Source organism: Leptopilina heterotoma, unplaced genomic scaffold (genome assembly GCF_015476425.1).
Source record: "Leptopilina heterotoma isolate Lh14 unplaced genomic scaffold, ASM1547642v1 Lhet_68, whole genome shotgun sequence".
Lineage (NCBI taxonomy): Eukaryota > Metazoa > Arthropoda > Insecta > Hymenoptera > Figitidae > Leptopilina > Leptopilina heterotoma.
The window spans coordinates 4,748,207-4,766,323 of record NW_025111157.1 but is presented as its reverse complement, the minus strand read 5'-3'; the positions used below and the strand labels follow the sequence as shown (position 1 = coordinate 4,766,323).

General features: G+C 24.5%; 1 protein-coding gene across 3 annotated transcripts; it reads left to right on the top strand.

The window, feature by feature from the left end:
* Nucleotides 1-7,523: 7,523 nt before the first annotated feature.
* Nucleotides 7,524-17,428, top strand: LOC122510358 (valine--tRNA ligase). Of its 3 annotated transcripts, none has more exons than XM_043624942.1 (19): nucleotides 7,524-7,667; nucleotides 7,901-8,069; nucleotides 8,592-8,768; nucleotides 8,900-9,027; nucleotides 9,564-9,728; nucleotides 9,807-10,008; nucleotides 10,215-10,503; nucleotides 10,667-10,791; nucleotides 10,902-11,047; nucleotides 11,181-11,324; nucleotides 11,427-11,490; nucleotides 12,698-12,874; nucleotides 13,024-13,145; nucleotides 13,263-13,371; nucleotides 13,554-13,832; nucleotides 15,938-16,093; nucleotides 16,230-16,433; nucleotides 16,649-16,924; nucleotides 17,142-17,428. In XM_043624942.1, exons 2-19 carry the CDS (start codon nucleotides 7,908-7,910, stop codon nucleotides 17,355-17,357), a joined length of 3,141 nt encoding a protein of 1,046 aa, XP_043480877.1. In that variant the 5' UTR covers nucleotides 7,524-7,667; nucleotides 7,901-7,907; the 3' UTR covers nucleotides 17,358-17,428. The 3 variants fall into 3 exon arrangements, with proteins under 3 accessions (XP_043480877.1, XP_043480878.1, XP_043480876.1); XM_043624943.1 differs by lacking the exon at nucleotides 7,524-7,667 and adding an exon at nucleotides 13,922-14,233 and having other exon boundaries at nucleotides 7,774-8,069; XM_043624941.1 differs by lacking the exon at nucleotides 7,524-7,667 and having other exon boundaries at nucleotides 7,774-8,069.
* Nucleotides 17,429-18,117: the final 689 nt, after the last annotated feature.

Here is an 18,117-nt window from a genome sequence, read left to right as displayed (position 1 = left end):
AATAAATTCTGAACAGAAAATAATTTCTGTACAGAAAATAATTTCTGTATAGAAAATAATTTTTATGCAAAAAACAATTTTTGCATAAAAATTATTTTCTGTACAGAAATTATTTTCCGTACAGAAATTATTTTCTGTTCAAGATTTATTTCCCAAAAAGAAAGTATTTTTTAATACCGAAATTATTTTCTAATATACATATTAGAAAATAATTTCGGTATTAAAAATAGTTTCTGTTTTCTTATACAGTAGAGATGAATAATTGTCGTGAAATAAATTTAATTTCTGGAACAAGTGAGGGGAGGAATTTTTTTTTGTTGATATCATTAGAGAGACACGGCATTGATCTGCGGGGCAATAACAGCCGAAAGAATCAACAATCAAACGACTAGGCTTGCTCGGTGTTTGCTCGCTTGCCTGGCCTGGCCTGCCACACCCCGATGTGATTAAACCTGTTGCTGCTTCTCTCCTACCTTGACTATAGACATACTAAACTCCTCAGGGTTCCTTGCGGACTTTGAGTGAAATACGATGTATCTTCAACCCCCTTCCACCTTATCACAAATTGCGAGCGACCTTTTCCTCTGTATACCTTTGACATACTCTCAACTCTCAATCATGTCGATGATCAAATTTTTTTTTTTTGCTAACGTTGCTGAAATGCACTCGGATTAATTTTAATAATACTATCACGATTGCCACAGAAATTTACTCCTCTTTTTTTTCGAATTTCCAAATTGAATTTTGATTCTCCTCTGATTGCTCTGGAAAAAAATTAAAATAGTCAGGTTGGTGTGACAAACTTCCGTCGATTATTTTTTTTTTACAACTTCGAAAGATTTGTAAATAAAAAATAATTTTTTTTGTATAAAAAAGTATTTTTTCTTTGAAACCAACGTCAATAGGAAAAATGTAAAACATTTGAACAAAGCTGTGAATAGCAAAAAAAAACCAAGAAATTTTGAGAGAAATTTGAAAAGAAAATTCTGAATTTTTTGTTTCTTTTTGTCTGCCTCATAAACTATAAAATTACCACAAATTTCAATTCTGTTGATATTAGTTTTAATTTTAAAAATTTTAACGCAATTCTTTGCAAAAATTCAAATATCTTAATAAATATTAAAATTCTTTTCAGAAATTCAATTACTTTTTAAAAAATCTAAACAAAATTGTCGTCAACATTTCAATTATTTTTATAAATGAATAGCAAAATTCTTCGACAAAATTCAATTATTTTCAGGAATTTTAATAAAATTCATTGCAAAATTCAATTATTTTCGATAAATAATAGTATTCTTGGCAAGAATTCAATTATTTTCGAAAGTAATAAAATTCAAATAGTTTAATAAAATTGATGGAAAAATTTCAATTATTTTCAAAAATTTTTCTTAATTCAATAATTTTCAATGTTTTACTATTTTCATAAAATTCCTTACAAGAATTCAATTATTGAACAAAAATTTTGATAATAGTCTACACAAACATTCAATTATTTTCTAAACAAATAAAAATTTCACAGGAATTTAATAATTATTTAAAATAGAATATGCATAAATTTTTTTGAAAAAATCAAATATTTTTAAATTTGTCATTAAATTCTTCGCAATAATTCAAGTATTTCCATAAATAATAAAACTCATTGGAGAATTTCAATTTTGAGAAACATTAATTTATTCAATAAATTATTTATTTTTGTTGTTAAATAATTGAATTCTTGTAGAATTTTCTATAATAAGAATTGATTTAAAAATGAATTTAAGTTAAAATTTTAGATAATAATTGAATATTAAAAACATTATAGCATGAATTTTCAAAAATAATTGAATTTTTTTTTGAAATTATTTGAAGTTTTTATTTTCTAAATATTTAATTGAAGAATTTCTGAATAATCGAAATTTTGTAAAATTGAATTGTAAACAAATGGATTTAAAAATTCTCAAGGAAAATTTGCAAAAAAGTATTAAATAAATAATTAATAATTGAATTTTTTCGAAAAATTTTAATAATGTTTTTAAAAATAATTATATTTTCCGAAAAATTTACTTAAAATTGTATTGAAATGAAAATAATTGAAATCCTGTAAAGAATTTTATTTTTTAGGAGAATAACTGAATTCTTGCATAGAAGTTTATTACATTTTTTTTTGAATAATTGAAATCCTATAAAGAATTGTATTATTTTTCTAGGAATTTATTTAAAATTGTATTAAAAATAATTTAAATCCTGTGAAGAATTTTATTATTTAAGAGAATATTTTTTTTTGAAAATCCTAATTTTTATGGAAAAACTAAATACTCTTCGCAATAAATCAATTACTTTCATAAATAATAAATTTTTTTACAGATATACAATTATTTTCATGAATAATGAAACTCTTTATAGAATTTCAATTATTTTTAATACAATTTTTTCCGAATTCTTTATGAAAATTTAATTTTGAGAAACATTTATTTATTCAATAAATTATTTATTTTTGTATTTAAATAATTGAATTCTCGTACAATTTTCTAATAAAAATTGATTTAAAATTGAATTCCCGTTTAAGTTTTAGATAATAATTCAGTATTAAAAGCATTATATAGCATGAATTTTTAGAAATAATTGAATTTTGAAAAAGTTTAATTGAATTTTTTAAAAAATTATTTTAAGTTTTTATTTTCCAAATATTTAATTGACGAACATTCAAATATTCAAAATTTCGTAAAATTGAATTGTAAATAAATAAATTTGAAAATTCTCTAGGAACTTTTGCAAAAATTATTCAAAATAATTGATAATTGTTCATTTATTTCTTTCGAAGAATTTTATTATTTAGAAAATAATGAAAGTCTCACAACGAATTTTCATTAAATTTTTTGAAAAATAATTGAAATCCTGTGAAGAATATTATTATTTATGAAAATAATTGAATTCTTGCAACGAATTTTATTACATTTCTTTTATAATTGAATTCCTCCGAGGAATTTTGTTTATTTATGAAAATAATTGAATTCTTGCAACGAATTTTAATAGATTTTTTAAAAATAATTGAATTCTTTTGAGAAATTTTATTAAAATAGCAGATTTTGAAAATATTTTAATTTCAGCAAAGAATTTCATTATTTGTGAAATGTAATTGAATTCTTGTAAAAAATTTTTGAAAATAATTACATTTTTCGAGGATTCGTAAATTCGTAAATAAATGTAATAGAACATTTTTTTGAGTATCTAATAATTTTTAGAGTGAATCATAATTTATATTCTTTATTCTTTTCTGTATATTTTCTTTCTTTTCTTTAGAAAGTGAAAATTTTGTCTTTAAATCAGGGAGAAGAAATTAAATTCTTGTGGCAACCCTGATGAGAGAAGAGAGTATATGAATAATTTAATTTTTTTTCAGAGTGGAAAAATGTAGTTTTCGATAAAAATATAATATATAATCAAAACCAAAGTTCGATAAATGTTAAAAGTCTCTTTTAATTTTAGAGCAAATAGCAATCTGCTAAAAATAAAATTTCTATTTATAACTATCGAACATTATTTATATGGTAAATATAAGGTTTAAGAGAAATTTTCACTATTTAATTTATTAAAGCGCGTATAAATTATTTATCCCATTGGATGTGAAACTTTTCTCTCTCCCATTCACCCCATCATCCTTGAACCTGAGCTAAAGTTAGATTTTACGCTGAGAGAGGTGTTTCAACCCCCCCGCCGCAAGATCGAAGCTACAATTTTTATTATCGAGAAAAAATGGAAGAAAGTATTGTAAATAATGCTCCTTTCTTTTTAGAAGAGGGAGATTTTTCCCTTTTTGTAGCAAAAAAAAAAAAAAAGAACTCGTATGAAAAGAGGACCTCTGATGGAAAGGAGTTTATTTTGTGATCTGATTTCTCTATCGAATTGTTTCTCTGTATAGAATTTCACGGTTAAGGTCGAATGACAAGACAGGTGAGGTGGATTGAAAAACTCGATAAGGTAGGGGATTCATTGAGAAGCGGCATGGCACGTGTATGATAGAGCATGCCCGGTAGAAGAGAATTCCAGGAGGGGTTGAGAGAGAGAAAGAGAGAGAGAGAGAGAGAGTAGTAGGGGTTGCCTGGCGACCGCAATCAAGCGGGTTGCCCCTGGCGACTATTGCGTCACTGCAGCGCCGCATGACGTCACGACGCTAGTGGCCTTGACCGCGCGAAAACACGAAGCAACGATACCGAAAGCTGAACCCAGCTAAAGGGGGTGGAAGAGGAGCAATGTCAAGAATCCCGCCGCCACCCCCAAGCGATTTCCCTCTCGTTTTTCCTACCACAATATTCGTCCCCACTCGCTTTTACTATAACACTCCTGTCAGATTCCTATCTCTCCAAACCAACGTCATTCGACTATATGGTCATCAAGCTCCACTCATGTATGTGATGTGTCTATTTTTTTTTAATTCCCATATTTATATTTCTCTGGGATAGGACGTCATTCTTTTCGGGGTGCGAGGGTAATCCTTCTCTTTTGGAAAAAAAGACGTTTTTCCTTCGTCATCATCCGAACGGTGGAAAATATATCCTTTGAGTCCGAAATGATTTCTCGTGATGAATATTTGGTTTGAATAGTTTTTCCTCGTCTCATGTCGAATGGAGCTTGCTATTAGATCCAATTGATTTATTTTTGCTGCTAGTTTACTACCTGCAAGATTCGTTCTAATTAAATTTTTCGTAATATCCGTTCTTAGATAAAGAATAGTAATTTTTGAATTTAAATTAAAGGGACATTGTACCAGGGTTGCCACAGGTCAGGAAAGTTAGGAAATTCAGGAAAAAAAAATTAAAAGAAGTAGAATTTCTCAGGGAAAAATTAGAGATTTTTATGAAAAGTATTGGAAAAAATTAAATTTTTAAAATTCATGAGAAAATTCTGAATTTTAGTGTCTTTTTTATTTGCTTCATAAACTATGAAATTACATACCGCACGAATTTTCATAAAAAAATTTCTATTTCTGCGACAATAATTTCTTTTTAAATAACTTTTTAACTTTTAACTTTTTTTAAATTAATTGAATTTTAAAAGATTTACGTTTACAATTCTCAGAAATAAATTAATTAAAAAAGATTTCAAATTTGAAATTTTAGAAAATTTCAATTTTGAATGAATTTAATTAGAAATTTTAAAAAAGTTAGATTTTTGAAAAATTTTAATTATATTAATTATTATTAAGAATAATTAATTTATAGAACAATTTTTAGTTATAAACACTAAAAAAATTGAATTTTGATGAAGTTACAAATTTCAATTATCTTTATAAATAATAAAATTCTTCTTCGAAATTCAATTATTTTCAAAAATGTGAATAACATTCTTGTCAAAATTTCAATTATTTTCCAAAATTTTAATACAATCCTTGGTAAAATTTCAATTGTTTTACAAAATAAAAATTTCAACTATTTTTAATACTTTAATATTTAATAATTTTTTCGAAAATATGTAATTGAATTTTTGAAAATAATTGAATTTCGAAGAAGAATTTTATTATTTATAAAGGTAATTTAAATTTTGTCGAGAATTTAAAAAAATTTTTTGAACATTATTTAATTTTTGCAAAGAATTTCACGAAAAATTTAATTATTTTTAAAAATTTTATTGAAATTCGTCAAAAAAATTCAATTATTTAAAAATTTGTTGATAAAATTCTTTATGAGAATTCAATTTTAAGAAACATTCAATTATTTATTTTGTATTTAAATAATTAAATTGTCGTAGAATTTTTAAATAAAAATTGATTTAAAAATTAATTTTGTTAAAAACATTTAAAAAATTAAATTTTTGAGAAAAATTACAAATGATTGACAAAATTTAATTATTTTCAAAAGTAATACAATAATTTTTCGCAGAAATTCAATTATTTTCAAAAATGTTTAAAAATTCTCGTCAACATTTCAATTATCTGTACAAAAAAATAAAATTCTTCTCCAAAATTCAATTTATTTTTAAATTTGAATAAAATTCTTGGTAAAATTTCAATTTTTTTCAAGAATTTCCCTCAATACAATGATTTTAAATATCTACTGTTTAAATAAATTTTTCTAAAGAAATTCAATTATTTTCATAAATAATAAAATTCTTTTTAGGAATTCAATTATTTTTATAAATAATAAAACTCATCGCTGAGTTTCAATTATTTTTAATGCAATTTTAATCGAATTCCTTGAGAAATGTAATTATTCTTAACAATTTTATTAAAATATATCGAAAAAATTCAATTATTTATAAATTTGTTGAATAAATTGTGTATAAGAATTCAATTCTGAGAAACATTCAATTATTCAATAAATTCGCAGAAATAAATATTTTTGTATTTAAATAATTGAATTCTCGTAGAATTTTCTAATTAAAATCCATTTAAAAATTAATTTTAATAAGAATTTTTAGATAATAATTGAATATTAAAATCATTATAACATGGATTTTTAGAAATAATTGAATTTTGAAAAGGTTTCAAAATTAATATCTTTGAAAATCGGAATTTTCAATTTTTAACTATAATAATACTGTAGAATTAATTTTCTTAAAAATTAAGTTCAATTGGATTTTATTTTTAAATTATTTCAAGTTTTTATTTCCGAATATGTATTTAATTGAAGAATTTCCGAAATTTCGTAAAAATTAAACAAAATGGATCTGAAAATTCTCAAAGAACTTTTTCAAAAATTATTAAAAAATAATTGATTTAAAAACGAATAATAATTAAATTGATTAGATGAAAATAATTTGGAAGAAAGTTACAGTAACAATGTTTTTATAATATGAAAAAATGAGTCGAAGTGATCAATTTCTTCATGTGTTGTAGTTATATATTCTTATGAATTGTTGAATTTCAAATATTTGCAACTATTTGAGATTATTTAGATAAATAAAAATTATATACGGTAATAAAAACAATATAAATAATATTAAACTTAACCTATTTACCTTACTCAACATTCTGATGAGAGCAGTCATCTCATTCCACTTGGTTCTTTTAGGCCTTTTTGCGAATTTTATCATTTCCATTATTATCCAATATTGTAAAAGACTAAATATTCTCTTCCATTAAATAATAAGAATCGTAGGAATCTTCCAATATCATGAATATCACTGTGATTTCAAATTATAAATTTTTAACTTCTGTCTTCATGTCACAAACAATAACAACTTTTTGCGAATTAACGGTGGTTTTAAATCTCCGGAAGTTGGTATTAATTGACAACATAGATTACGAACTCACTGAGAAATATTGCAAAAGTAGTTGAAAAAAGTCACACCAGATGGCGTATGTCGGCAGTACTTACGAAATACCTACCCAGCTATGGTGAGGTATCGAAACTCGAAACGTATCTCGCAAATATCGAAAAGTTTAACCGCGAAAATTCAAAATTTGCTATTAATAAATTCAAAATTAATTGAAGTGAAAGTTCGAAATTTTGACAAGTAGGATTAATTAAACTCTCTAAATTGATATTAAAAAACACTACTAATAATTTTTTTTCCATTTTAAAATTGTCGCTTATTAAAGACTCTTATGATCTTGCACTTTATGAACGTTTTGAGTTTTATTTGAACTCTACTTTTGAGGTTATCTCTCTGAATTCTTTGTTTATTCGCTGCTGTTTATTTATCTCTCACAAAGATTTTATCTTTCTTCTAATATATTATTAGCCTTCGAGGTATGTTGATAAGCAATATTTCTTTAAACATTATTAAATGTCAAAAATATTACGAAATATACATTTTATAAATTTTATATGTTAATTAACCTAACCTTTCTTGACATTCTCATCATGTGTTGTTGAGTGTTTCTTGACATGTGGAGTTGAGAAGTCTAATTTTTCTATTTTTTAAATTGTCACTTTATTTTAATTACTGGAGAAATTGTTTGAAAATAATTTCTGATTAATAGTGTAACAATGGCTGATACGAACAATGTAATTGAAGGAGAAGCACCTCCACAGAAAACAGCAAAACAATTGCAAAAGGAGAAGGAAAAATTGGCAAAACTTGAGAAATTTAAGCAGAAACAGGAAAAGAAACTTTCTACAGCGGCGAAAAGTGCAACAGAAAAGACTGAGGTTTGTCTTTTTGGAAATTGTTAATTTTATTTTTAAATTATTAAAATTTTCTTTTATAATTTATTGAATGTTATTTAAAAAAGGTTAGTTTTTGATTGTTGCCATATGGCATTTTTGATCGGCTTAAGTGTCTTATTTTTCTATTGTTTATAATGAAATAGGAAACGATAGTCAAAATTGACTATTGTCAACTAATTGTTTACCTGAAACTAAATTAATACATTTATTAACAATAGATCTTGTGTATAATTTTTTGTAATTTCAGGTAAAAAAAACTTTCAGGTGAAAGTTTCATTTTGTGATCTCTTAGGGAAAAAAATTTCATCATCAATTAATTGATTGATTGATTCTTTAGATTATGACCTGATAATCTAATTTTTCGTTTATGATCCTAATATCTTATGCAACTTTCTTTTTTGTCTAATTTTTACGAAAAAACAGTTTCAAAAATTTATTCTTTATTTCCTCTTGCTTTTTATATTATAATTATTTTATACTAATCGGAAAATATTTTTTTGTTAGAAACCTGAGAAGAAAAAGAAAGAATCGAAAGAAAGTGCCAAGTATACGATAAATACTTCGCCTGGAGCAAAGAAAGATGTTACAAGTCCTATGCCAGACGCTTACAGTCCAGAATATGTCGAAGCTGCTTGGTATTCCTGGTGGGAAAAGGAAGGATTCTTCAAACCAGAATATGGAGTATGTAGATTTCATTTTTCTAAATGATTTAAATTTTAATTCTTTATAATTTTCTTTCTGATTTAATTTGATTTGAAGGGAATGTATTTTTTTTAAAACGTACTAAGTCTTGATTTCTACTTTGTTTTTAGAGAAAAAGTATATCGGAAGAAAATCCGAATGGAAAATTCGTGATGGTTATTCCTCCTCCTAATGTCACTGGTTACCTTCATCTTGGACATGCTTTGACTAATGCAGTTGAGGACGCAATCACAAGATGGTTAGTATTTAAAAATATTACTTGTTGGTTTTTTATTTTTTAATCATATAAAATGAAGTGCTTGCGTAGAATTTTATTAAATTTTTTTTAAATAAATTGAATTCTTTTGGAAAATTTTATTAAAATAGTAGATATTAAAAATGATTAAATTATTTTCATAAATAATAAAATTTTTTAAGATAATTGAATTTTGGAAAATAATTTTATTATTTCTAAAAACAATTGAAATTTTGACGAGAATTTAAAAAAATTTTTGAGTATAATTGAATTTCTGCGAAGAATTTTATTACTTTTAAAAATAATTGAATTTCTGCAATCATTTGTAATTTCTCTAAATTTATCCAAATTATATCGTACAATTTATGAACTTTTCTTCCTTTTTCTATCGAATTACGGACTTTACGGACCGGTTTTGAAAAAAAATAACTTTTACGGACCTGTACGGGATTTACGGGCCTAGTTCGAGTCCTGAAATTAGTATTTAAAAATATTTCTTGGTTGTGAACCGAAAGAAATAAAATATTACTTTTCTTTAGGAACCGAATGAAGGGACGTACGACTCTTTGGAATCCAGGCTGCGATCATGCTGGGATTGCAACTCAAGTTGTCGTGGAGAAGAAACTTTGGAAGGAAGAAAAAAAGACAAGACACGATTTGGGTCGAGAAAAATTTATTGAAAAAATTTGGCAATGGAAGAATGAGTTAGTAAATTTTTTCTATTTTTATTGAATAAATTTAGTAAAAAAATGTTTGTAAATTTCGATATTTATTTTTCTAAGGAAAGGCGGTGGTATTTATTCTCAATTGAAAAGTTTGGGTGGCTCCTTCGATTGGGATCGCGCCTGTTTTACAATGGATCCAAAACTTTGTCGAGCAGTCACAGAAGCATTTGTTCGCTTACACGACGACGAAACAATTTACAGGAGTAATCGCCTCGTCAATTGGTCCTGTGCTCTGAAAAGTGCAATCTCCGATATCGAGGTAGCTTTTTGACATTGATTAATTTTTTCTCAAATTAATTGAAATTTAGATTGAAAATAAAAATTAATTTAAATTTAGATTCAAATAAAAATGAATTTAAATTTAGATTGAAAATAAAAATTAGTTTAAATTTACATTCAAAATAAAAATTAATTTAAAATTGTAACTTGTTTATCATTAAGAAGATTTAATTTTGGAATTTTTAGGTGGATAAAGTTGAGCTTACGGTAAGGACTTTGCTGTCAATTCCTGGCTACAATGAAAAAGTGGAGTTCGGAGTTTTAGTGCTATTTTCGTATGAAGTTGAGAATTCAGAGGAAAAAATCACTGTTGCGACAACGAGAATAGAAACAATGTTGGGAGATACTGCGATTGCAGTGCATCCTAATGACAAACGTTACTCCCATTTGATTGGAAAAAATGTAAAGCATCCTTTCTGCGATAGACGCTTACCAATTGTAGCTGACGAATACGTCGAAATGGATTTCGGAACAGGTGAGAAATAATTTCGTTGACACATTTTTTATTCTTAGATTTTATTTTTAATTTCAAAGTTTCAATTTGTTTTCTACTTGGATTAATAATAAGGCGATTTTTCAATTTACTTATATTATTTTATCTAGTAAAACTGATATTAATTCGATTTTTAAATTTTCAGGAGCTGTGAAGATCACTCCTGCTCACGATCCGAATGATTATGAAATTGGAAAGAGGCATAATTTACCTTTTATTACAATTTTTGACGATGATGGAAATATTATTGGAGATTATGGAGTTTTTACGGTTCGTGTCCCTTTTTTCAATTTTTAAGATACTTTCTGTTTAATATAAATTGCAAATATTTATTAACAATTAAAGTAAATATTTAAATAACGAAAGAAATTTTATTCCAGGGAATGAAAAGATTCCATGCAAGGAAAGCGATTTTGAAAGAACTAACAGAGAGGAAATTATTTGTCGAGACAAAGGATAATCCAATGGTTGTGCCAATTTGCAGTAGATCGAAAGATGTCGTTGAGCCTCTTATAAAACCTCAATGGTATAAATAAAAAAAGACAATAAAAAAATAATAAAAACGAAAATTGACAACAAATAATTTTACATTAAGAAAAATGGATAAATTAGAGTAAAGTAAATATTTTTCTGAAACAATAAATAAAATTAATTTACAGGTACATTAAGTGCGATGAAATGGCGAAAAATGCAATGGAAGTGGTAGAAAAGGGAGAATTGAAAATTATTCCAGAGCAATTTAAAAAGACTTGGGATCATTGGATGACAGGCATAAGAGATTGGTGCATTTCACGACAACTTTGGTAAAAAAAATGCTTTGCTACTTAAGAATACTATTTAATTAGAACAAAATAATTATTTTTCTAGTAAAGAAATAGAATTTTCATAATAGATTTTTTCCTTAGGTGGGGTCACCGCATTCCGGCTTATTTTGTCGCTGTTAATGATTCCTCAGTTCCAGCTGGTTCGGTAAAAATTTGTCACTAAAAGAATTTCTTTTTTTTTTAAAGATTGCAAAAAAGTTAATATTCGTTTTTAAATATTGACAGAAAGTGAATATTCGTTTTTAAAGATTAAATTAAATTTTTAAAAAATTAAATTAAATTAAATTAAATTATTTATTAAATTTTTTAAATCTTATCAAAAAATTTCAAGAGAATAATTGAATTCCTTCGAAGAATTTTTTTATTTATGAAAATAATTGAATTCTCGCGATAAATTTAAAAACATTTTTAAAAATCCTAATTAAATTCTTTTAAAGAATTTTTTTGAATATTTTTAAAATAATGGAGTTTTTTTAATAATTTTAATTGCAAATTTTGAAAGCAATTGAATTTTATGAAGAAGAATTTGATTAAAATTATATTGAAAATAATTGAATTCCTGAGAAGAATTCAGCGAAGAATTTTATAAAAATATTTGAAAATACTTAAATTTTTAAGAGAAATTAAATTAAAATTCAATTAAAGTTGTTTAAAAAATAATTGAATTCTTTCAATTTTTTTACGAATATATTTAAAAATTGAATTGAAAGTAATTGAATTTTTATATAGAATTTTTAAAAATATTTTGAGAATAATTGAATTATTTTTAGAGACTTTTAAATTCTTATTGAAATTGAATTTTATGGAAATTTTTGAAAATAATTAAATTTTTTCGTGTAATTTTATTGAAATTAGATTAAAAATAATTATAATTCCTGCAAAGAATTTTAGTATTTATAAAAGTAGTTGAATTGTTTCGACGAATTTATTAAAATTTTAGGAAATAATTAAATTTTATGAAGTTATTTAAAAACATTTTAATTCTGCTGAGGAATTCAATTAAAATTGTTTTGAAAATAATTGAATTCCTGCAAAGAATTTTACTATTTATAAAAATAATTGTGTTCTTGCGAAGAATTTTACTATTTATCAAAATAATTGAATTCTTTCGTGAAATTTTATTAAAATTTTAGAAAATAATTGCCAATAATAATTAATTTTGTACTTAATAAGTGAATTTTAAAAATTTCGATTATGAAATTATTTGAAAATAAAAAATTTTCTTAATTTGCATAACAATAATAAATTGAAGAACATGTTCCGCGCGCGTATCATTTGCTAGTAATTAATAATCATGAATAGTTTAAATTAAAAGAAATTCTTTAATAAAAACTAAATTATTTGCTTTCTAGATGACTGATAATAAATATTGGGTCAGTGGTCGATCAGAAGAGGAAGCTAGGGAGAAAGCAGCAAAAAGATTTGCAGTCAGTGTCAATCAAATTTCTTTACAACAAGATCCAGATGTTTTAGACACTTGGTTTTCATCCGCTCTTTTCCCATTTTCAATATTCGGATGGCCCGAGGAGGTAAATAAAATTATTTCAAAAAATGAATTTCACATTTTGGAAATCACAATTTATTTGTTTAATCTAATTTAATTTAATTTTAATTTAATTGTTTTCAATTTATTTATTATTATTCTTTTCTAAATTCTATTTGTTTTTCTATTTGCCAGTCGGAAGAACTTCGAGCTTTTTATCCAGGAACGTTGCTGGAAACTGGTCATGACATATTATTTTTCTGGGTTGCCAGAATGGTTTTCTTCGGTCAAAAATTAATGGGAAAGCTTCCTTTCAAGTAAGATAATATTAATTACTTGTTAATTAATTATAATTAATTTAGAAAATTTAGTCATTAAAATAATATCTAAGTCTAACAAATCGTAATAATATACTAATTGTTATTTATTTTCAGAGAAGTTTATTTACACGCAATGGTGAGAGATGCCCATGGAAGGAAGATGAGCAAATCGTTAGGAAATGTTATCGATCCCATGGACGTAATTCGTGGAATTTCTCTTGAGGTATTTTCTTTAATTTCTCAAAATGATTAATTATCTAAAAATCATTTTATTATTATTTATTTTATTATTTAAATATAATTATTTTATTATTATTTATTTTATTATTTAAATACAATTATTTTATCATTATTTATTATCATTTTGTTTATACACTTTTTATTTTCAAAAAATTTCTTCTTCAGGATCTTCATAAACAACTGTACGACTCGAATCTCGATCCAAAGGAACTGAAACACGCAGTGGAGGGACAAAAGCGTGATTATCCGCAAGGAATTCCCGAATGTGGAACTGATGCGCTGCGTTTTGCTTTATGCGCTTACACAACGCAAGGTCGTGATATTAATCTCGACATCCAACGTGTTCAAGGTTATCGATTTTTCTGTAATAAACTTTGGAATGCAAGTCGATTTGCACTTACTTATCTCGGCGATGGATTTAATTTTGAAGATGATGCGAAAATGGTAAGAAAAGAGAAGAATCTTCTCTTCTCTCAATTGATTAAAATTCAATTTTCAATTTATTAATTTCATTTGTAATGCTATTCGATTAGAATGGAAAAATTGAGGTGGCGGGAAATAATGAGTGGCTACTTTCAACATTAAATGAAAAATGTGTTCAGAAAGCGATCAATGAATATCTTGGGAATTTTCCTTACGCTGATGGATTCACTCCGTCTCAAAGAGATAATGAACTTCATAGAAATTTCAACTCCTTGAGAAGTGATTTTAATAAATTTCCGCATCTGAAAAGATGGTTTAATCATTTAAAAACGTTCAGTGAACAGGAGAAAGCTCGATTTAGAGTGGAAGGACAGTTTGATTGTAAATTGAGTAGAAAAAGTGATAATGGTGGTGGTTTTCAGGTGTGATTATTTTTAAATTTCCTGTTTGAATTTTCTATTTTGGGTTTTTTTTTAGTAAAATTTGCATTTTTTTTTAGATTAAAATTGCATTTTTTGTAGAGAAAACTATTTTTCCGTTTGGTGAAATTCTCTATGTAGAAATAGAGCATGAATTTGTAGTTATCCCCGAATTCCTGAACTATTTTCCTCTTTCTAAAAGAGACTATTTTTTCAGGGTTGCCACAGATCAGGGAAATCAGGGAATTCAGGAAAAAGTCAGAAAAACTAGAACTTGTCAGGGAAATCCGGGAAAAGTTAGGGATTTTTATTAAAAGTACTGGAAAAATTTTAATTTTTAGAACTCATAAGATTATTATATTTCTGATTATAATTTATTTTTAAAAAACGCTTAATTCTTCAAGAACTATTACAAAATTATTACTCATAAATTATATAATGAATAATTTTATTTAAATATTTCAAAATTAATTTAATTTTAAAAGATTTTTGTTTTCAAATTTCATAAATAAATGAACTTTAAAAGGTTTTAATTTGAAAATTTTGAATGAATTAAATAAAAAAAAATTTAAAGAACTTAAATTTTTAAAAAGTTTTAACAATTCAATTTTTTCTGAAATTATTTAATTTTTTAATATATATTAAATTAATTATTAAAAATCATGGATTTGAAGAAGAATTTTAGTTAAAAACACAAAAAATTGAATTATAGAGAAGTTACAAATGTTTGAAAAAATTCAATTATGTTCAAAAATTTTTAAAAATTCTTATCAAAATTTCAATTATCTTTGAAAATAATAAAATTCTTCTTCAAAATTCAATTACTTTCAAAAATTTTTATAAAATTCTAGGCAAGTATGAAATTATTTGCACAAAAAAAAAGTTTCACAAAAATTCAACTATTTACAAATTTTACATAAATTTCTTCGCAATAATTCAATTATTTTCATAAGTAAAAAATTTTCACAGGAATTTAATTATTTTAAAACATAATTTTTACAGAATTATTTGAAAAAAATCAATTATTTAAAAAAATTTTTATAAAATTCTTCGCAAGAATTCAATTATTTAAAAAAAAATTTAATAAAATTCTTCTCCGATATTTTGTATTTAAATAATTGAATTTTCGTAGAATTTTCTAATCAAAACTGATTTAAAAATTAATTTTTTTGAAATTTTAGATAATAATTCAATAATAAAAGCATTATAGCATGAATTTTTATCAAATTTTTTGAAAAATAATTGAAATCCTGTGAAGAATATTATTATTTATGAAAATAATTGAATTCTTGCAACGAATTTTATTACATTTCTTTTAAATAATTGAATTCCTCCGAGAAATTTTATTTATTTATGAAAATAATTGAATTCTTTTGAGAAATTTTATTAAAATAGTAGATTTTGAAAATATTTTAATTTCAGCAAAGAATTTCATTATTTGTGAAATGTAATTGAATTCTTGTAAAAAATTTTTGAAAATAATTACATTTTTCGAGGATTTTATTTAAAATTGTATTAAAAATAATTGAAATTCTATATGAAAAATGTTATTATTCATGAAAATAATTGAATTTAGCTTCAGGGAAAAAGTAAAAATTTTGTCTGGAAATCAGGGAAAAAAATTAATTTTTTGTGGCAACCCTATTTTTTCTAAAAGGAGGAATTTTGTTTAATGAAATTGATTTTAATCGAAACACTTTTTTTTAGTTGACTGGTCAGGAGTCGAAAATGGACTTGTGGATGCTCTCTAGAGTTAGCAATGCAGCTAAAATTTGCGATGAGGGATTCGCTCAATATGACTTTACAGCGGCGACGACTGCCTGTTATAATCTTTGGCTCTACGATTTGTGTGATGTTTATTTGGTAAAGTGCTTTTTGAACCCAAATTAAGAGAATCAGAAATTATTTTTAAATTTCTTTGATAACGATTTCAATTTCAATTTACTGAAAGTTTTTTTTTAAATGAAAATTCTAATTCGTCGCTGATTTTAATTTACAGGAATGTATCAAACCAGTGTTCCAAAATGGCACCAACGATGAAAAAACATCAGCTCAACGAGTACTTTTCAAAACATTAGACGTTGGTCTTCGATTATTGAGTCCTTTCATGCCATTCATAACCGAAGAACTTTATCAACGTTTGCCTAGAAAAAATCAAACATATCCTAGTATTTGCGTTAGTTCTTATCCAACTGCTCTCGAGGTAAATTTCTTACGATTTTTTTAATTATAACGAAAAGAAATTTTTTAATACTGAAAAAATACTAGGAAGTAAATTTAAAGTTATGTTTTTTAAATTAAAGTTACTTTAAAAGATAAAAGTTGTTTTCTAATTTATTAAATTTAAATAAGTTTCAAGTGCAAAATTTTAAAAACTCTGAAATTCTGTTCTAATTATTTTAATTTTCATCTGTTTAGTGTCCATGGAGGAATGAGGAAATCGAAAAAGACGTCGATTTCGCTCAAAAAATTGTGAGGACAATAAGATCGACTCGTGCAACTTACCTCTTACCGAATAAAACAAAAACCGAGGCATTTATTGTCTGTAGTGACGAATCACTGAAGGAGAAAATCTCCCAGTATTTAATGATGATCGGAACTTTGGCCTATTCTCATTTACAAATCGGCGAAATTCCAGCAGGTTGTGCAATTTTAACCGTTTCTGATAAAGTTCAAGTTCATTTGCTTCTAAAGGTGAGGATTAAGTTTCAAACTCGAATTAAATATTTTTAATTAATTAAATTGCTTAATTTCTAAAATTAATTTATTTAAACTCTAAAAATGTATAAAATAAATAAAATAAGTAAAATTAGTAAAATAATTAAAATTATTAAAGTCAGTAAAATAAATAAATAAAGTTAATAAGAAAAAAAGGAAATAAATTTACTTTGAGTGTTTTTTTTATAAACAGGGCTTGATTGATCCTCAAAAAGAACTGGAGAGACTGAAGAAAAAAGAAGAACAACTGAAAGAAGCTGTTCAGAGATTAGAACAAAGCATGTCAGCTACTGATTATAGCACAAAAGTTCCCGAGGAAGTACAAAAGATGAACGACGAAAAACTTTTTAACAACAAAGGTGAATTAAATCAACTTTGTGAAGCAATGGAAACGCTTTTGAAAATGTGAAATTTATACAATAATTTCTAGTTGTCCCAATTTCGTAAAATATTTATAAAATAAAATTTTTTCAATTTAAATTCTCTCTTTTATTAAATTATCCACAGGATTTTATTTTAGAAATTAATTCAAATCTATATTATTTTTTATTTATAAAAAAACCATTTTTTTTAAGTTTGAAATTAGTTGTTGTTTGCTTTTTTGTTTCTCAACTTTGGAAATAATTTTCCTTTTTAAATGTTTTCAATTTTAAAATTAATGTACTGAAAATCATTGAATTCTTGCAAAGTACTTTTCAAAAAATTTGAAAATAATTCAATTTATTTTAAGAATTTTATCAACATTTTTTTTAAATAGGTAATTGAATTTTGTCGAGAAAATGTAATTAAAATTGTGGTAAACATAATTTAATTCTTAACAAGATTTTTATTAAAATTCTTTAAAATAATTGAATTGTTTTAAAGAATTTATTTCTATTTTCTTGAAAACAATGAGGTTTTTTAAAAATATCTAATTTTCACTGAAAATTTTGAAAGTAGTTGAATTTTGTGAAGAATTTCTTTTAAGTTTTTAAAATAATCGTGTTTAATATTAATTGTAATTAATAATTTTTCTATTAAATTATATCAAAATTATTCATAGAAAATTAAATTCTTTTAAACAATTTTATTAGTTTTTATAAATATATATAATTACATTTTTTTAAAGAATTTCATAAAGTTTCGTAAAAAATAATGTAATTTTTAAAAATAATTCTAATTGAAAATTA